Below are 22067 nucleotides of genomic sequence, written 5' to 3'. Positions count from 1 at the left end.
ACAGGCTCCAGACGCGCAGGCTCAGCGGCCATGGCTCACGGGTGCAGCCGCTCCGCGGCATGTGGGATCTTCCCGGACCAGTGCACGAACCCGCGTCCCCTGCATCGGTAGGCAGACTGTCAACCACGGCGCCACCAGGGAAGCCCCTGGTCTATTTTTTGCCTTCTCTCTTACTTCTTAATTTAAATTTTAAATTTGAAAGGCTATGAATTAGTTGTTTTTCCAAAAAGCTCACTTTTGTTGCTACATTGATCTTCCCTTTTTGTTCATTTCCTATTTTTATAATTTTCCCTTTTCTCTTTTGATATTTAATTTCATTCTACTTTAGTTTTTCTAATTTAAGGTCCATTATAGAAAGTTCTCTACTGTAATTTTAATTAGATACACAGATTTTATTATACTACAGTTTTGTTATTCCTTTTTTTTTTTTCTTTTGCGGTACACGGGCCTCTCACCTTTGTGGCCTCTCCCATTGTGAAGCACAGGTTCCAGACGCGCAAGCTCAGCGGCCATGGCTCACGGGCCTTGCCGCTCCGCGGCATGTGGTATCTTCCCGACCGGGCCACGAACCCGTGTCCCCTGCATCGGCAGGCAGACTCTCAACCACTGCGCCACCAGGGAAGCCCTGTTGTTACTTTTTATTTCTGATTTTATTAAAGCTGTTTCATTCCTTGAGTTACTTAGGAATGTTCATTAATTTCCAAATAACTGAAATGTTGGAATGTTCCTAAATTTTGTGTGTTCTTAATTTTTAAATTAATTAATTTGTGGACAGTGATTTTTGACACTTACCTTAGAGCCTGGAATGAGATAAATTTTTATGAGTGGGCCTTGCATGCTGGGGAAATGGTATATATTTTCTTTGTTATTAACTGCAAAGTTACGTATTTGTCCAGTATATTCAGGTGTTAAGTTTTCAAAATTCTTACTGATGTTTAATGTCTGTTACTAACAGAGAGAGATGAGTTAACTTCTCCCAATAGTAGATCTGTCTCCATTTAATTGTTCAAGTTTTGCTTTATAGCTTTGAGATGATAGTATTGGGTGAGGAAAAGATTAGAATCATATTTTCCAGGTGAACTGAAATACATGTTTTTGGGTTGGTAGGTGACTCTCATTTCAAAGCTTTTATTTTCTCAATTAGTGATTCTTCTGATTTATTTTAAAATATGAATACCAGTGATCTTTTGGTATTACCCTACAGTTTTTGTTTGTTTGTTTTTGCGGTACGCGGGCCTCTCACTGTTGTGGCCTCTCCCGTTGCAGAGCACAGGCTCCGGACGCGCAGGCTCAGCGGCCATGGCTCACGGGCCTAGCCGCTCTGCCATGTGGTATCTTCCCGGACCGGGCATGAACCCGTGTCCCCTGCATCGGCAGGCGGACTCTCAACCACTGCGCCACTAGGGAAGCCCTACCTTACAGTTTTTTTAATCTGCTATTGTTGTATGATTAGTTTATATTGATACTGAAAATACCTGTAATAAGGTGCTTATTGTTTAGTGTGAAATGTAATATTTATATTATTATGTAGATATACTGTATCTGTCTTTTATTATTTTTGGAATATTTCTTTACATCAAACTACACTTGACAATAGTAGGGGAAAACAATTCACTGCTGGGATTCAGATGTGTCTCTCTTGTTCTCTGAGAATTCAGGGTCCTAATTTTGCTAGATAGAGCAAACTACCCAAAGGCATTGCCCTGTCTTTGCCAACAGGTAACAATTGTTATAAATATCGAGAAAAAGTGGGGATTGGAGAGAGAGAGATAGACGGACAGAAAGACACACACACACACACAGAAATTTAAAAGTTTGTCAAACTTCCCAGTTTGTCACTTAAACTGAATTTTCCTTACACAAACAGGGGTCCTGAGAATAATAATTGTATTACAAAACACATGTGATTAAATTTGCCACATCATGGACTTCTAACGAAGTAAATGGATAGTACTTAAACAATTATTATTCTGAGTAGTTGCATCTTATTTTGGAGGGAGAGGTTATCTAATCTGTAAGTGCTTACTAGCTTACTAGAAATTTCTCTAGAAATTTTTTACCTTTGCCAGGTTTTACCCCCAGATTCAGTGATTGCTATCTACTTTTTACATTAACAATACTTGATACCTCATGGAAATGAGATTGGATAAGTATATATCAAGTACTGATATATATTTTAAATATATATGTAATAGTATTTTTAATTTCAACATTTTTATTTTATTATTTTATTATTATTGATGTTTCTGATATGGAATGTGGACCCTAGATTTCTTAAATTTTTTCTACTATTCAGGTAATAAATAAAGGAAAAAAATGGGCTCTTCAACCAACTATATTATCATGCTTATTCACACTTTCAAAATGTGAAATGACATTTTTCAAATGTAATGATATAAACTTTTTAATGATTCACATTAAGTTCAATTTGAATATACGTAGAAGAAATATTTTGTTATTTTATCACCAACTGTAATCTTTTGACAGTTTAATACTTACTGAATAGTATAGTAATGTGAGGTATGGAATATTAAAGTTAAGACTAACAATCAAGTCTAAGTAATATCTGTTTTTTCTCTGCATGACCTAAGTCCTACCAGGAAGCACAAATAAAGTTTAATTTGTACTTGGGTGGATAGGGGGGATTCGTGCATTTATTTTTTTAGGAAATGTGATTGTATATACAATTCAAGAATGGCTGAAAGTATGAGTCAGTCCTTTTCCATTAGTGAAGGATAAATTCTGACAATTGCCTTGTAATAAAATATAGATTTAGTAATATCCTTGATGCTTCTATTTACTCTAGAATATACAGGAAGATATTTATAGGGAAAATGATGTGAATACCTCCTACTATAAATAGTTATATAAATTAATTACAATCATAATGGAAAATATATTAACATTTTCCATGTAAGTTCACTATTTTAAATTCACTTTTGTACAGCTATAATAAGGAATGTTCCTTAATCTATAAAACTGAACTTATGATCATTTAAAGAGATTTTAACTTGTTACAAAAGTAAATGCATAGTTCACAAAGATTGGATGGAGGATGTTTTGATGAGATTTGAATGCCCAGCAGACAAGCATCACATATGAGCTAAGTGATGGTCTCATATACATCATCCCACCATTAAACATTATTAAAATTCAGCAAAATTAAAATTCAGTACATACCATAGACCTTGAATAATAAAACCTTGAAAAGTCTTCATTGCCAAAGTTCTGTTGTACTTCTAGTAGGACCTTTATAAATTTCCTTTTTCTGTGTATCTTTCCTCCTTGGTTTTCTCATGCTCATCTTCTTAATTATCTCTATGCTGGTTAGCATTATCTTTTCTTAGAACATTCTGTAAATGATAAAATAGTGTAGAAACATGATTAATATTTGTGGCTGGGGCTAAACTCATAGCCAGTGTCAATGGAAGAAAAATTTACATTTCCAAAACTACACCTGTATTTCCAAGTTTAGAACTTATACCTGGGGTGTTTACTATTACTTCACTCTTCCTAAATATTGTCTCTACTTTCAAATGTTCTTGATCATAGCAGTGTTTATTTAATACAAACTTCATTTCAATTTATTGAAAAGGAAATAAATTACTGACTGTAGGACTTAAAATTCAAAACCCATTGTATTCCAATAATTATTCTCTATTAAAAAAATATGACATACATAATGAAAGTCAGTGGATTTAGGACATGGACCAGTAAACATACATTTTAAAAAAAAAAATTAATAGCCTTGTCATAGGATACCCATGAGTGGTGAATATTTTATAGATATCTGCAAAAATTCACAAAATATCTTCTTTGGTGAAATGTCTATTTAGGTCTGCTCGTTTAATGCTTTTTATTATTATTATTATTATTGATTTGTATGAGCTGTTTGTATATTTTGGATATTAACCCCTTGTTGGTAACATCATTTGCAAATATTTTCTCCCATTCAGTAGGTTGTCTTTTCATTTTGTTGATGGTTTCCTTTGCTGTGCAAAAGCTTTTGAGTTTGCTTAAGTCCCATTTGTTTATTTTTGCTTTTATTTCTTTTGCCTTGGGAGACTGATCTAAGAAAATACTGCTATGATTTATGTCAGAGAATGTTTTGCCTATGTTCTCATCTGGGAGTTTTATGGTGTCATGACTTATGTTTAGGTGTTTAAGTCATTTTGAGTTTATTTTTTTATGTGGTGTGAGGGAGTGTTCTAATTTCATTTCTTTACATATAGCCGTCCAACTTTCCTAACACCACTTTTTGAAGAGACTGTCTTTTCTTCACTGTATATTCTGCCTCCTTTGTCATAGATTAATTGACCTTAGGTGTGTGTGTTTATTTTGGGGCTCTCTCTTCTGTTCCGTTGATCTATATGTCTATTTTTGTGCCAGTACCATGTGTTTTCATTACTGTACCTTTGTTGTATGGTCTGAAGTCTGGAAGGGTTATGCTTCCATCTTTGTTCTTTTTCTTCAGGATTGCTTTGGCAATTCTGGGCTACTTGTGGCTCCATATAAATTTTATTTTATTATTTTTTTAAAATTTATTTATTTTTGGCAGTGTTGGGTCTTTGTTGCTGTGCGCGTGCTTTCTCTAGTTGCGGCAAGCAGGGGCTACTCTTCGTTGAGGTGCACAGGCTTCTCATTGCTGTGGCTTCCCTTTTTGTGGAGCATGGGCTCTAGGCACACAGGCTTCAGTAGTTGTGGCATGTGAGCTTGGTAGTTGTGGCTCACGGGCTCTAGAGCGCAGGCTCCGTAGTTGTGGTGCATGGGCTTAGTTGCTCCACAGCATGTGGAATCTTCATGGGCCAAGGATTGAACCTGGGTACCCTGCATTGGCAGGCAGATTCTTAACCATTGTGCCACCAGGGAAGTCCTGATATAAAATTCTAAATTTTAGAATTATTTGTTCTAGTTCTGTGAAGAATGTCATGGGTATTTTGATAGGGATTGCCTTAAATCTGTAGATTTCTTTGGGTAGTCTGGCCATTTTAACAATATTAATTCTTCCAATCCAGGAGCATGGGATATCTTGCCATTTCTTTGAATCATCTTCAGTTTCCTTTATCAATGTTTTATAGTTTTCAGCATATACTTCTTGCACCTCCTTGGATAAGTTTATTCCTAGGTATTTTATATTTTTTGACCTGATTTTAAATGGGATTTTTTTTCTTTATCTGATATTTCATTATTAGTATAAAGAAATGCAAAATATTTCTGCATATTAATCTTATATCCTGCTACCTTGCTGAATTCCTTTCTTAGTTCTAATAGCTTTTGTGTGGACATTTTAGGGTTCTTTATATTGAGTTTCATTTCATCAACTGATATATTGTGTCATTTAGAACCTTTGTTACTTTGTTATTATTGTTATAATTTTGTTATTATTTTGTTATTATTGGTATTACTTTGTTACTTTGTTATTATTGATTTTCTATCTGGATGATCTGTCCATTGATCTCAGTGGGATGTTGAAATTTCCTACTACTGTTGTGTTATTTTTAATTTCTCCTTTTATGTCTGTTCACATTTGTTTTCTATATTTAGGAGCTCCTATATTGTGTGCCTGTATGTTAATGTGTGTAAAATCCTCTTTTTATATTGATCCCTTTATCATTATATAGTGTCCTTCTTTGTCTCTCCTTATGGCCTTTGTTTTACAGTCCATTTTGTCTGATATGTGTTTTGCTACCCCTGCTTTTTTGTCATTTCCATTGGCATGAAATATCTTTTTCCATTCCCTTACTTTCAGTCTCTGTGTATCTTTTGCTCTGAAATGAGTCTCTTGTAGGTAGCATATTGTAGGTTCTTGTTTTCTCTGTGTCTTTTGATCAGAACATTTAGTCCATTGACATTTAAAGTAATTATTGATAGGTATGTACTTATTGCCATTTTAAACCCAGTGTTCCCGTTGTTTTTGTGGTTCTTCTTTGTTCATTTCTTCTTGTTTTTGTTTTTCCTTTTGTGGTTTGATGATTTTCTTTTGTAATATAGTTTTCAGTTTCTTTCATTTGGGTTTTTGTGAATCTATAGTATGTTTTTGATTTGTGGATAGATACTATGGCATTCAAGTACGATATGTTGACCCATAACTATATCTACTTGCTTTAAACTGATAGTCATTCAAGTTCAAACAAATTATAAAAGATTTACATTTTTATACTCCCTTTCCCCATATTTTGTTATTTTGATGTTCTATTTTATATCTTACTACTTATCCTTTTACTGTTATAGTTATAATCACTTTTACAATTTTTTATTTTTTTTAATCTATGTACTGACTTATTTAAGTGATCTTCAATCCTTTTACATGCTTGCCTTTCCTATCGTGATTTTCCCTTTCCTATAGATTCTTGCGTCGTTTCTATTTATAGAAGACCTTTCATTATTTCTTTAGGGTGGGTTTGGTATTGCTGGATTCTTTTAGTTTGCCTGTCTTAGAAATTCTTTATCTGTACTTCTATTGTAAATGATAATCTTGCTGGGTAGGGTATCCTAGGTTTCAGGTTTTTCCCTTTCAAGAATTTAACTATATCATTCCATTCCCTTCTGGTCCACAAAGTTTATGCAGAGAAATTAGCTGATAGCCTTATGGGGGTTCCCTTGTAACTGACTTTTTTTTTATCTTGCTGCCTTTAGAATCCTCTCTTTTTCTTTAGCTTTTGCCATTTTAATTATGATATGTCTTGGTGTGAGTCTGTTTAGGTTCATCTTGTTTAGGACCGTCTGTGCTTTCATGTGTCTTTCTATCTGCTGTTCTGATTGGCTGATTTCCATTATTATGTCTTCCAGATCACTTATTCATTTTTGTCTGTTATTAATCTTCTGTTCATTGTTTCTAGATTGGTTTTTATCTCATCTACTGAATTGTCTATTTTTGATTGCTTCATCTTTGTAGTTTCTAATTACTTGTTACAGTGATTTGCATTTCTATCTATAATCTTTTTTAATTTCTTAAGCCTTTTTATAATAATGGGTCTCAATAGTGTCAGGGACAGGTGTCTCTGACATAGCTACCTAAACTCTCCTCTGGGCTGAGGACCAGCTTCTCCAAGAATGGCAACAAGTCACCAAACAGCCTCCTTTAGCATTTTTATTACCTCCTTTTTGAACTCAGGGTCTAGTAGACTGGTGAAGACTGTTTCATTATTTGATATTTCAGGGAATTTTTCTTATTTTTCTTAATTTGGTGTAGTTTCTCTGCCTTTTCATTTTACTTATATTACTTATATTTCTCTTTCTCCATGAATTTAGGAGAAACAATTATCTACTGTGGTCTTGAAGGGGTGTTTTTATGTGATAGCATCCCTGTATAGACTGTGCGTGTCCAATATTTTTGATGCAGGGGCTCATTTTGGTACGGTCACCTGTGTTTCCTCAGGGTGTGCTGTCCATTATCCCCTTGACAGAGGGTGTGGTTGGCGCTGATATACCTAGAGCCTGTGCAGGATATGAGTCAGGGCTTCCTCTCTGCTCCATGTCTGTCATTGCCCTGTTGGGGACAAGGTCTTCTCCCCAGTTGTTGGATTAGAAGCTTTGAGGGTCAAGTTCAATCAGGCTTTGTTGCCCATGCGTGTATACCTTGCCCCAAAGGAGGTGATTGCTAATGTAGATGAGGCCTACGGTCACAGAGGACCTATAAGCCGCCTCTGTAGGTGTCCCTGGTTCTGCTCAGAAGCAGCCCAAGGTCGCATCCATTTCTCTCTTGTTTTCATCCCAGATCTAGTTAGTGCAAAGCTGTCCTGTGTATTAATCTGCAGCTGGGGCTGGAGGTTGGGAGTTGTGGCTGCACAGGAATTGAGGTGACTGCACTGCTGCCTGAGATCTTGGCTGCCTCTGTGGCAGTCTTCTCCCAGGACTTTTCTGCCTCAGATCCAGCACTAAGCTGCAGTGTGTAATGGGCAGAGCTTGGGCACTCTCACTGGGAGACAAACTGCTGTGTACTTCTGAGCGTGCTGACAATGGCCGTCGCCATCCCAGTGGGACCATACCCCAGATCCTCCGGGCTGTCTCTCTGTAGCTAAATGAGTCCTATCCCAGGAACTCTTTGCCCCAGATTTACTGGTTAGCCTTTGCATACTGTTGTGCCACCATCCCCCTCTTTGCACACACTGACAATGGCCAGTTTTGGTTGTATAGGAGTTCTGCCAGTTTCTAGTTAGTTTTCCATGAGAATTGTTCCACATGTATTTATACATATAGATATATGTATCTATATGTATAAATACATATATATATATATTTTTTTTTTTTTTACTGTGATTGCATTGAAATGGAAATAAGTATAGGTAGATTAGCTGTAGTGGTTTAGGCAGAACCTGATGATACTTTTGACTCATATGCATTATTGGAGATGAGAACTGAGGACTACTTAGGAATAACCACAGAACTTGAAATCAATTTGAACTGCAACAGTACAAGTTAAGATATTTAATACTGTACTTATTCTTGGAGTCTGCAGTTCAAATCATGTCCCAGGGTAAATGGTGATATTTTCCTCATTAAGATATTATGACAGATGAATTAAACTTTTTTGCCCACTTGAATTAATGATTCTTTTTTCTCTAAGGCTTTTATTTTCAGTTTTATTGAGGTATAATTGACAAATAAAATTACACATCATGGTGATTTGATGTACACATACATTGTGAAAGGATTCCTCCCATGAGTTAACATATCCACAGTTGTTAACACTGTATTGTTTAATGAAATTTACTAAGAGAACTTAAATATTATCACCACCTCCCCCAAGAAAAATTACTCTTCTCCCAACATTGGCAGTATGACTAAGCATAGTCACATTTGCGGTACGCGGGCCTCTCACTGTTGTGGCCTCTCCCGTTGCAGAGCACAGGTTTCGGACGCGCAGGCTCAGCGACCATGGCTCACGGGCCCAGCCGCTTCTTATCTTTTCAGCTCACCTGAGCTCACAGGCAACTGTGGATGTTTCCAGCAAACTGACAGTCCTGCCTTAAGCATCAGAGTCTCTTATTCTCTGCCTCAGAACTTTCTGTGTCACTACAGGTGCTTCCTAAGCAGGGACAACTCAGAACTGTGGGAGGGTTCTCAGTCTGTATTGCAATACTCAGTGAAGACCAATCCATTTCTTCCAGTGGGAGGGGAGAGTCAGCATAAATGCCCTGGCCTTGCCATTCCACAGTAGGAAGGTTCTGATGTGTGTTCTCTGTGGCTTCTCAGAAGATCCACAGATGGACTGAGTGATTATCTGCTCATTAGTGTTTTGCTCCCCTGATTCACTTTTCTCATTCTTCATTTGTGCTTCCTAGGGTCACTGAAGTCCTTACGTCAGGGTCTGCTTTTAGAACTAAAGCTAAAATGGTGTCTTTTGTCTTCATGTTATGTAAAACATTGATTCACAAACTGCAGTCAGTGAAGTTTCTCCTGATGATCCACGGACTGAGCTGTGAGCTCTGACTCGCCGCTCCACAGCAGATCCAGTAAAGAAAGCCATTTTTCCTTCCTCTATGGAAAGTCCCACAGGAGAACTACCTTAGAGCACTGTAGGTCAGAAATCCAACACGGGTCTCACTGGCTAAAATCAACATGTCAGCACAGCAGCATTCTTTTTCTGGAGCTTCTAGAGGATAATCTGTTTCCTTGCATTTTCCAGTTTCTGGAACTGGCCACTACTTGCCATCTCTATCACTATAGATGTATTTTTGATGTGTTTGTTGTGGAGAGGTGAGCTCCACGTCCTCCTACCCTGCCATATTAATCCCCCTCCTTTTTATTAATGATCTTTATTTCTGTATTAGAATTATTGATAATAGTGGTTTTATTAAAATTAGAGAAAACCAGTAGTATCTAAAATATATAATTTCAGAAAATTAGTGTATATTTTATATGGGGCCTAATGTGATGTTTGCTCTCTCTTACATAAAACATTTCTTACAAAGAATGAAAGTCCATCAGTTATTTCATCTTTAATGACACTCACTTTTAACATTTTTTTCTTACGTGTTCTGTGATGTTGACAATGCTACATTAACATAGATAGGCACACATATGCACACATTCATAGGAGAAAAAAAAACTCAAACCAAAAACATCTTGTAAATATTCATACCACTGCAGGTGCTGAAGCATATTGTGGAGTATTTATAGAATTCTATAATATCAAACATGACTAAATGATGATTTATTGTACTGCCTTACCTTTCCATTTAAGGAGGCCAGAGAACTTACATATTTCTTTCAGGACATATTCATTTCTAAAGACAAGATTTCTTTCTTTTTTTTTTTTAATGGTATTGCTTCTGTGATTTTAGTCACACTGAAAATCTTTGACCATCACTGCAAGCCATTGCAATGATTTAGTCATATATCCACTGATCAACAAGCTTACAAAAGTAGCAATTCTTTAACATCTGTATTTCAGTTTTATAGCTCTGAGCTTTACTCAGGGAAAATTAATCAGTAAAAGGGGGAAAATTAATCAGTAAATGAGGAAAAATATCTTCCACATATAAATTGTGTGATGAAAGGTCTAAATTGAGAATTGAAACATATGGCAAGATTATTGAGTAGAAGGTTGTCCTGTACATGGAGCTCTCCCTTCAAATTGATCTCCCAGACTGTTTCACCTCCTGTTTGGCCTTAGTAGGAGACCAGGCAAATAAGGGTTAGAGAAACAATTTATAGTTAAACAACCAATCATCTCTGCTGCTTATTGTTAGGAATAAAGAAAAAGTTAGCAAATAACTAAAAGTTAGAAAACTGGATATTACCTAGAGACATGTATAATTCTCATTGACTGAATTATTTTCTTAATATTTTATTATAATTTTTTAATTTTAATGACCAAAAGCCTTTTTTTCCATATGAGTTACAGCTTTAAATTTTTTCTTTAATCATTTTCATATATTTCTAACAGTCAGAACTCATAGCCCACATTTGGGTCATAAAATATAGCTTTAGAAAAAACCCAAGAGCCTCTGCCATAGGTCAAAGTCTAAACTGATAAGTAAATTCATTTTTAGGTGATACTAGTAGTCCTTATGGAAGAATTAATAAGTACATAGGTTAGAAATCAGAGCTACATGTAAAGACTGAAAAACTGTGCCTGTATTTTTTTTCCCGCCACTGTATTTGAAGGGGGTAAAATCCTTAATTGCCCTTATGTAGTTCAAACATTTTTTAAAATTCTACTTTGTTGTGCCAGGCTATAAATAGGAAGGGTATGAAGCTAGGTAACATAACTTCTAAGTTAAGCTAACCATTTGAGAGGGAGTATAGTTACATTGAGAGGAATCTTATCAAATGAGATTAAGCCATATCCTTGTGAACAAAATAGCAATTGAAGAATTAGTCTGACTTTGCTAAGATTTGTATGTTTCAGTTTAGGATTTTGGAGAAGCCTACCCCAAGTAAGTCATTTCAGTTAGGTGCTCCAAACTGACATATTCATTTACCTGACATGTGGTTTGAGTGTATACTACATGTCTGAGATAGTTTTTTACACTGAAGATACAGCAGTAAATAAGTCACATAATTTCTTTCCCTTGTGGAGTTTTTATTCTTGTTGGGGAGATAAGCAACATGCAATAAATGATTTTGACTAGAGAGATAGATAAATAGATTAAAGATAAATTAGATTAGAAAACAGATAAGATAGATTGATTGATAGATATAGACAGAAAACAGGTGGTCGTGTATGTTACATAGAAGAATATAGCATGTTAGCGGATAGAAGCAGCTGGGTGATAGGAAAGTGAATGACAAAAGGATGGGCAGAGAAACATGTTTGGATCAAAATGGATCACAGACCTAAATGTAAAATGCAGAACTCTGAAAGTCTTAGAATATAATATGAGAGAAAATCTAAATGATCTTGGGTTTGGTGGTAACTTTTTAGATACAAAACCAAAGAAATTCATGAAAGAATTGATAAGCCAGACTTCATTAAAACAAAATAAAAAATTCTGCTTTGTGTAAACATTGACTAGAGAATAAAAAGACAAGCCACAGACTGGGAGAAAATATTTGAAAAAGACGTATCTGATAAAGGACTTATCCAAAATATTCACGGAACTCTTAAAAATCAACAATAAGTAAACAAACAGTCTGGTTAAAAAATGAGTCAAAACCTTAACAGACACCTCACCAAAGAAGATAAACAGATTGCAAATAAGCATATGAAAGTGTGTGCCACCTATGTGTCTTGGAAGAAATGCAAATCAAAACAAGATACCACACTAATTAGAATGGCCAAAATCCGAAACACTGATAATGCCAAATCTGGGAAGGGTGTAGAGCAACAGGAACTCTCATTCATTGCTGGTGGGACTGCAAAATTGTACAGCCCACGATAAAAGACAGTTTTCAGGTTCCTTTTGTGTGTGTGTGTTTATGAGCAAGTGTGTGTGTAATATCTATATGTGTGTATATATATATATATATGTAATATTTAATACATATATACATATATATATACACACACCTTTTTTGACATGCAAAAAGCTGTACATATTTAATGTATACACGTTGATGACTTCATGAATTTGGAGATAAGTATACACCTGTGAAAGCATCACCACAATCTATGCCATAAACCTATTCATAACCTCCAGAAATTTCCTCCCACTTTCTTTATATATTATTACCATTTTTTATATGATAAAAAACAGATCTACCCTCTTAGCAAATTTCTAAGTATATAATATAGTATTGTTACAAAACTAAACATATTCTTATCATACAAAGCAGCAATTGTGCTCCATGGTATTTACCCGAAGGGGTTGAAAGTTTATCTCCATGAAAATATCTACGTATGAATGTTTATAGTAGCTCTATTCATAATATCCAAAGTTTAGAATCAACTAATATATTTTTCAGTAGGTAAATGGATAAATAAACAGTCTTACATCTAGGTAATGGAATATTTTTCAATGCTATAAAGAAATGAGCCATGAAAAGACATGGAGGAATCTTAAATGCATATTACTAAAGGAAAGAAGCCAGTCTGAAAAGGCTACTAACTATATTATTACAACACAATGATATTCTTGAAAAGGAAAAACTCTGGAGACAGTAAAAAGATCGGTGGTTGCTAGGGGTAGGGGGAAAGGGTGGGATGAATCAGCAGAGCACAGAGGAGTTTTAGCACAGTGAAACTACTATATATGTCATTATGCATTTTTTAAAAAACCCATAAAATGTATACCACTGAGGTGTACCCTGATGTGGGCTTTGGATGATAATGATATATAAATGTAGGTTCATCAGTAGAAACATGTACTACTCTGGTGGTGGATGTTGGCAATGGGGGAAGCTATGCATGTGTGGGTACAGGGCATATATGCGAAATCTCTGTACCTTCTGATTAATTTTTCTGTAAACCTAAAACTCTTCTAAAAAATAAAATCTTTTAAAAAATATCCAGAAAGGTAAAATTTAAGGTGAAAATTTTTAATTTGAAGATGTCAACAATGTGAAGTTCGTGGAGAATTGTACATAGAAAATTTATGCTAAATGTGACTTTGATACACTAGAAAAGAAATGTGACTTTGATACACTAGAAAGTTTAAAGTAATGGAGAAACATCATGATTTTTGTGTTGAGAATGGTTTGTGGCAAAGTGGTGAGAAATTATGTAGGGGGCTTCCCCTGCATTTAGGTAGGGTTTGGGGGGCGTTTCCAATTGAGGTATAATGGCTAACTGGACTTCTCGTGTGGAAATGGTAGAAATGCAGTGAAGTAAACCAATTCAGTTATCTTGGAGGTAGTCAGGAAGGACTTACTGACTGATAAGCAGGGTAAAGAAAAAAGAGTAATTATGCATGACCCATCAATTTTGGATTGAGTCATCAGGTTAGATGTCACTGACATTTACTGAGTTGGTGAAACTTTGGAGAACCATAGATTTTGGTGGAGGGATATCAAGAGTTCTATTTGGGACATGTTAATTTTGAGGTGCCTGGAAGACAGTCATGTAGATGCTTTAATTTAATATTTGGATATATGAATTTGGAGTTGGGTGGAGAAATCAATACTACATTTAAATGTGAGATTCAACAGCATAAGAATGTTGTATAAATCCATGGGAATGGATGGAATAACTCAGGGAAATATATAGATAGAAAAGAGAAGAGGGACCAGGATAAAAAGATACTGCTATTGGATTTGGCTACATGGAGGTTCCTGGTGACCTTGGTGCATTTCAGTAGAATAGTAAAGGCAGACACTCAGTTGTTCTTTCACTGTACATTAAATTTGAATCTAAAATTTGGCTTTTGAATACTGTGTTAGAAAATGATCTTAAAAGCATTTTTAGAGGTAAGAGCGGGATTTAAAATGATTTCCTAAACTAATAAAACATTGTTGTGTTATCAACTATACTCCAATAAAAAACGAAAAAAATAAATGATTTCCTAAATTCCCAGAGTGATGCTAACATTTTCAGAAAAGTTTGAACACCTAAACATAGAATTTTACTCTAAGCAGAGGGAGAATGAGGAGTTTCCTGGAAGGGGGAGAGGAGAACAGTGGGGCAGGATTTGATTCTCTTTGTCATTGCAGCTGATCCAGATCAGCAAGGTAGGACCATCTGGAAGACCATGAATTACAATAGCCATTAATCCTTGAGCAGTTGATGTATGGGGGACAGGGGCCAGTATTTAAAGAACAGGCAAAACAGTTATACTTCACTATTAATAGAAAGTTAGCTCTTGAGGGCATATGGAATAGGAGACTCTTCCTTTAATATCAAGGAGAAGCTTTAACTTGGATCTAGAGTTTATACTGCAAAGAATAAAGGGGAGAGAAAATCACTTGGTGAGTTCTGCAATGATGCTGAGTTTATCTGAGAGAGAATGATTTAAATCAGAAAATATTTAATTGGCACTAATTGGCAGGTCCAAGATTTTACCTTTTGCTTTATATTGCTTTTTATTTTTCTTCACATTAATAAGATTCATGGGTCAAGAGAGAGTTTAATATAGTTATAAAGATATAAATTTGTTTCCACATCAAAATAATATCATATAGGTATTTTCACTCTGTTAGATTCTGTTGAATTCTGGTTAATTTGGTTTTATATATATATTTATCAGATTATCAAGAATCAATATGTCTCATTTAAATTTACTCACATTTGTAGTTTGGACAATTTTGATTTTCATCCTTCCTTAAATGGAGAGAAGTTGGCCACCATTTTCTGTTAAAACAATCAAACGAAACTTTTGTTAAGTAATTGTTAAAATTATTAAAGTTCTATATCATAAGCCAGTCTCTTCTCCTTCACCTTAAATAATTCTACTTCCCTTAACCTTTTCATTGACACTTGTAAAATCTTCATTCATGTGGTGTTTCCCTCCATATTCTTAAATATTTCTTATTATGAAAAAGTCCAAACTTGCTGAAAGTCTAGTAAAACTTTAGTGAGCAGATTACAGAGATTTTATAAGAATGGTAAATTTCAATTCAAACCTTTAAGTCAGCTTAATTGTTTTTAAATCTTATTTGACTTAAAAGAAAACAAAACTAACTTACCAAGTATGTTTATCTTGTCTTGGAAGCAGAGTATTCAAACTCCATCAACCTGCTTGTGGCTGTTTATACTTCAGAGATGGTACAGGCTCACAAAAAAGCAGTAATTTTTTTCCTTTTTCCTTTTTTTTTTTCTTTTGAGGAATGCTACCTTTAATTTGTATTTGTACTTATTTGAAAGTAGACTTTATGAAATCTGTTTGACTTCCTCTCATGACTCCTATGGTTATTTAAATCTGTGGGTGCAATTTCAGGTTGTTTAAATCTATGGTTTCAATATCTGCATCCTTGAATTTTGTTGACGCCTTTGTTGATTTTTTTCTTCTTTGTATCCACAGATTCAACATCATTAACTTCTGAATATTCTTTATGAATCTTTCTAGGGATCTTTCATTGAATTCTTCATATCCCCAAATTTAGCATAAGTATCCTCCAAGTCCTTTTAACGTCTTTCTTATATATTTAATGAAGGTTTTCTGAGCCCATCTTTGTGTTCTTCTTTCCCCCATTTAAAAAATTATTCCATTAATTCTTTGAATCCCCCTTTTCATATATTCAGTTTCAGACTACTAAAATTGTTCCATCAAATACTCTTTTGAATTACCATCCAAGGCCTACTTGCCCTTCTTGGCATATTTCTTTGCATCCTTCTTGGCATCTTTCTTTGACTCAGCAGATTCTGTGTCAGTTTCTTTCTTGGCATCTTTCTTTTCTTTCTTGGCAGCATCTTTTGACTCACTATCTGCCTCACCGGGCTTCTTTTCATCTTTCTTATCTTTTTTACTCTCCTTCTTCTTTGAATCTTTCTTGTCCTTTGATTCATCTCCTTTCTCACCAGGTTTCTTTGAATCCTTGTTCCCTTTCTTATCCTTCTTTCCATCTTTCTTTTCACCTTCTGCTTCTGTAATGGACTCTTTGCCCTTCTTTGAACCTTTCTTATCTTTTTTTGAATCTTTCTTCGCATCTCCTTTTTCACCTTCTAATTCTGTAGCAGACTCCCTGCCCTTCTTTGAATCTTTCTTATCTTTCTTTGACTCTTTCTTTGCATCTCCCTTTTCACCTTCTGTTTCTGTATCAGACTCCTTGCCCTTCTTTGACCCTTTCTTATTTTTTTTAGAGTCTTCCTTGGCATCTCCTTTTTCACCTTCTGATTCTGTAGCTGAGTCGTTGTCCTTCTTTGAACCTTTCTTGAATTTTTTAGAACCTTTTATTGCACCTGCTTTTTCATCTTCAGATTCTGTAACTGACTCCTTGCCCTTCTTTGAACCTTTTTTCTCTATTTTGACATCTTTCTTTGCATCTGCTTTCTCTTCTTTAGCTCCTGGTTCTTTCTTTGAACCTTTCCTAAGTTTTTCCTCTGAAACTGTGGACTCTGCTTCTGAATCTGATTTGTCCTTCTTGTCTTCCTTACTTTTCTTAATTATTGATGGAGATAAAGGTTTTGCTACATCTTTAGCATCCTCCCTGGAGTGTTGAGCTGGTTTCTGTGGAGGCTGCCTCCTAGCAGCTAAATAAACAGATGGTCTCTCAGAAATTCTCATTAATGAATGGTGCATCCATAATGGTGGTTTATGAGCTCCCCTTAATTTGTCTTCATCATATCTCTGAAATATTGGTTAGAATAATAATGAACAACTTGTGTGTGAGTTACACAGCCTTTATTACCAGATATTGAATACATTTAACTTCAACCATGAAAAGATTTTAGATTTTGATAAATAGTGGGTAAATGGTAGATTGCATAGTTTATTATGCTTTTTCAACTTTGTTCCTTTTTTGTATTAAAGGACAGCCATGCCTCATTTAAGGCCTAATTTTAATTTAGAGGATCTTCATAATTCCCTCAAGATTTTATGTTAAAATCCTCACAGAACTTCACTGACTAATGACAAATCAGAACCACTCTTCACAATCATGAGAGATTTAGGTTTTGTTTTGGTTTTTGGTTTTTGGTTTTTTACTCTGTGTTCTTGAGATTTCTTGGAATGTCTTCCCCACCTTCCATTTCTGTGCTAACTCAGAAACTAATTATTCTCTAATATCTAAGAGTTTCATGTTCAGGCATATCCTGGTCTCTATTGTCACATTCAAAGTCTCTGGAATTTAGAATGCTACCTGTGGTTAAAAGTAAAAGCCTAATACTCCTCTGCCTGACAAGATATAATTTGAGTATCAGATAGGAAACTGCAATAATGAAAACTATAACATTCAGTGGACAATAGTTTGAGCAGAATGGTACATTCTGTTTTCAACTCCTAATCCAATATTTTTAAAAGCTTAATTGCAAAAAGCAAATTTTGGAAAGAATGTTAATGGCTGGAAAAATAAATTAAATAAAGAAAGAAAGGAAAATGAAAAAAGGATGAGAAAACAGAAGAAACATAGGTTACTACTGATTAAATATATTCCCTAAAATAAACAAGAGTTGATGATATGTTATTTTGTGAAAACTTTTCTTGGAACATTTTCATATTCCTTGATGATTCCAGAAACATTGGGAAATATTAATCTTCTAATACTCAAAATCTGGAATTCTATATTATAGGAAATGAGAAAGCATTGAAACTTCCTTAGTGTATAATGTAACTCCATGATTCTCCTGAGGGGGTTTCTCCAACTGGGGAATATTTTCTGAATGTTTATACTAACTGTAGCCTTAGGATCTCCAGATTTCTGTGCTTCTTGGATACATATTTTCTATAATGTGGGATTGCTGAGCAAATATTTAATATGAAATAATTTTTATACACTAAAATGCAAATTAAATATATCTACTTTCTCCAAGTAGTAGAATTGAGTTACCTTTAACTGTGCTGTACAATATGACATTTAAAAGCCACTTGTGAACTGAATCAAATTGAATGTAAAATTCAACTGCTCAGTTGCAGTAGCCTCATTTCAAGTGTTCAGTAGCCATATTGGAATTGAAATGCAAAGATATAAAATACTTCCATCATCACAGAAATCCCATTGGTCAATGATGATCTGTAACATATATAGCTATACATGATTTCACAAGATTATTACCAGTAAAATTATGTGATCTTTTCAATACTCACAGGAACTGTTTTGTCTTGTAGTTGGGAAGGTTTTGATCTCTTTCTTGTTCCTGGCCGTGGTGGTTTGGGAAATACCAGGGCAAAATGTTGCTGATTCCATGATTTTTTACTTAATTCACTGACTAAAATAAGAAAACATTAAGCATACACTTCAGAATAAATAGAATTTTATCAGACCTAAAATGGCAGTAAGTTTCTCTTGCCCGTTCTTTCCCATTGCCCAAGTACTGTCAAGAGGTTAATAATTCATAAATAAATTTGGTTTGGTTTAGAAAAAATAAAAAATAAATAAAATGGCAGTAAGTAATCATATGTAAATTAATAAATAAAGGATTCAAATTATGGCTTCATGTATTTGGTAATGTTTGAAATTCTGTACTATTAGTATGAGAAAATAAAATTTGATTTTTTTTAATTTTAACTAGTTTTGTAGTTAATTGTATAGTCATTGTGAAATTAATATAGTCTGTGATATAAATGGAAAAAAACAGTTTTACTGTTTCCTTTTAATCTTTCTGTCTCTTCCAATCTAGATTTTTGCTTTATACTCTTTTGGATAGAATACAATTCTACTGAGAACAGAAATTATGGTAGCTACTTCTGTAGCTCCCAAAGTACTAAGCACAGTTCCTATTTAAAATATTCAGTAAATATATGACTGAATATAAAGGCTAACACTTAAGATCCCCTTAGTTAGTAACCATATTCTAAGCTACAAGAGCAAACGTCATACACCCCAGAACTGCATTGTCATCAGTGGCATACTAATGAAGAAAATCGATAAATAAAGAGTACCTACAGAATTGTGATTGTGAGGGTCGAGTTACATGGAAACTATAATATAAATAGTTAAAAATATTTAGGTTACCAATAAGACCTGTGAGAGAGATATCCTCATCTACTTAAGTATGTACAAAAATGCTGTATGTAAGAGAAAATAGACTTGTCCTGTGAGTCTCCTAAAGATAGAATCAGGATCAATGAGAAAATATGCAGAATGAAAGATATATTTAAGTTTAATATATGAGAGAAAATTGATTACTTGATATAAGAAGTCCTTCACCATCAGATTGACAGGCCTTGTCAAGTAATGAATTATTTTGCCAATTATATGTCCGATATAGAATATCAGCAATGTAGCAGAAGACATTCCTGACACAGGTAAGAAGTTATTTATCCATTTTTTTTTACACTGCCTTTCAACTGTAAGATTATCTAACTGTTTGAGTTCTAACCTGTAAATATGTCCAACTTTATGTTGCTGAACATATTCATTTAATCTTCTGTGGATAGTAAGACAAAATATCTTTAGAAGGTATTCACTGAGCCCATGAGAAAGGTACTTAGGAAAATTAAAAGCTGATTTTTAGTAATACTCCATGACAGCTGTTGTTTATCACTTATCCCTAAAATTAATCATACCTGTTTTAAAAAATTGAACTTTCTTACCTGGGATGTAATTATCATATGTCCCGAAGTTTATTTTTTGGCTATTAAAATAAGAGGGGAAAGTTTTAATTAATTTATACAAAATCACTCTATTTAATGATAATTACTGTACATAAACACTTGCCATGACCAACTAGAGAAATATTTTACATTCTTAGATCTCTATTATTATGTAAGATTACTTCATCCTAGAAAAATAGAAATGAGCAAATATGTGTTTTTAGCACAATTTTCAACATAATTAAAACAAGATGGATAAAAACATTAAAAATAAAAGTCACCAAAATGCATATCTGAAATATGGACATTTATGGGCTTTTTAATGACACCATGATTGAATTTTTCCCCACTTTATGCTCCAAATTCTCTTAAAATTGAACTATAAGACATTGTAAGAATTATAAGGCATCATCTTAAAAACACTATGCCAGGTGAGATCAGATCCTCAAAATAATCTCAGAATTTAACCAAATCCAAATCACTCAATGGCATGCATGTCTGTCTGTGAATGTGTGCATGTGTGTGTGTGTGTGTGTGTGTGTGTGTGTGTCAGTGTATATCACAAGCATTGATATGCATTTTGACTTTTTTTCTTCTCTAGGAAAATATGAGAAATAAAACTATGTTGCAAAGTAGTTTCTATTTATAAATTTCCATTTGTCTTAGTACTATATGAGCATGTTTATTCTCACAAAGGGGAGTTTTATATCTAATTCTTATTTATTTGTAATGGAGGCACATATTAAGATCTGTTAAAGAAATATTACTATACATCATCCCATTATATTACAGAAATAATGTCATTGTTGATCATGCGTGAGTTTGGGGCTTACACACACATGGATACACACATAAAAACACACATGCTCATAGACTGATTTCCTTATTTTAACATTATATAGATATTAAGAATAAAGTGCAGTACAAAAATATCTTGGTACCTTCATTAAAATTTTTGTACCCAGTAAAAAACCTGGCACATTTTTGCCACTCTACAAAAATTTGAATTAATTAATTGAATAAAATTCAGAATGTGTTGACTAATATGTTACCTGGTCTAGTGATTTCTTAACTGAGGGCGTGTATTAAAATTACTCACCCTACTATATCTCTAGGTTTAAACCTAGCCAATCTACATTTATATACTGCTGAAGAAATTTTGATTTTCAACCATGGTTATGAACTTCTCTTTTCTGAATGCTCTGAAAGGGGAACTATGTCATGAAACAATATTATTAAATTTGAGATTTAAAAAGTGGTATATAGGCATGGTCCATTAATTTCTGTGTAATCTCTGAGGAATATTCTTTGATCATAAAGCAATTGAATTAAAAATCAATAACAAAATTACAGTTGACCCTTGAACAGCAAGGGTTTGAACTTCATGGGTCCACTTATATGTGGATATTTTTCAATAATACTACCATACTACAAGATCTGTGGTTGGTTGAATTCCTGAATGTAATACCGCAGATTTGGAGGGCCAACTATTAAGTTCTGTGTGGATTTTTGACTTTGTGGGGATTGGCTCCCCTAGAGCCCATGTTATTCATGGATCAACAGTATATTGAAAGTACATAAACATTTGAAACATAAACATCTCCTTCTAAATAACCAGCGGTCAAACAATTTACAATGCACACTTATGAAAAATAAGCAAATGGACAATAATTTATAACAAAAATTGTGGAATACTGCAGACAGTACATAGAGAGAACTTTATAGCTTTAATGCATTTTATTAGAAAAAAGTTTAAAATCAATGTTGTAAATTTCTGCTTTAAAATTAGGAAAATATCATACTAAAGTCAAAGTTAAAGGGAGAATATAATAAAGCTTAAGCAAGAAAAATCGGTGAAAGAGAAAACAAAATTAGAGCAAATATAACCCCACTTTTATCAGTGGAAAGATCACCCAGACTGAAAATCAATAAGGCAACACGGGCTTTAAGTGACACATTAGACCAGATGCACTTAATTGATATTTTTAGAGCATTCCATCCAAAAGCAGCAGAATATACATTCTTTTCAAATGCCTGTGGAACATTCTCTGGGAT

At 34.2% G+C, this 22067-nt stretch overlaps 1 protein-coding gene across 1 annotated transcript; it reads right to left on the bottom strand.

The window, feature by feature from the left end:
• Positions 1–16118: 16118 nt before the first annotated feature.
• CYLC2 (cylicin 2) lies at positions 16119–21398 on the bottom strand. Its single transcript, XM_007467801.1, has 4 exons — positions 21364–21398; positions 20013–20053; positions 18564–18685; positions 16119–17108 (listed from the first exon to the last, which is right to left on the bottom strand). Exons 1-4 carry the CDS (start codon positions 21396–21398, stop codon positions 16119–16121), a joined length of 1188 nt encoding a protein of 395 aa, XP_007467863.1.
• Positions 21399–22067: the final 669 nt, after the last annotated feature.

The sequence above is a fragment of the Lipotes vexillifer genome, unplaced genomic scaffold (genome assembly GCF_000442215.2).
Source record: "Lipotes vexillifer unplaced genomic scaffold, Lipotes_vexillifer_v1.1 scaffold1382, whole genome shotgun sequence".
NCBI classification, from domain to species: Eukaryota; Metazoa; Chordata; class Mammalia; order Artiodactyla; family Lipotidae; genus Lipotes; species Lipotes vexillifer.
The sequence above is the reverse complement of the archived record's forward strand: the minus strand, read 5'-3'. Positions and strand labels throughout refer to the sequence as shown.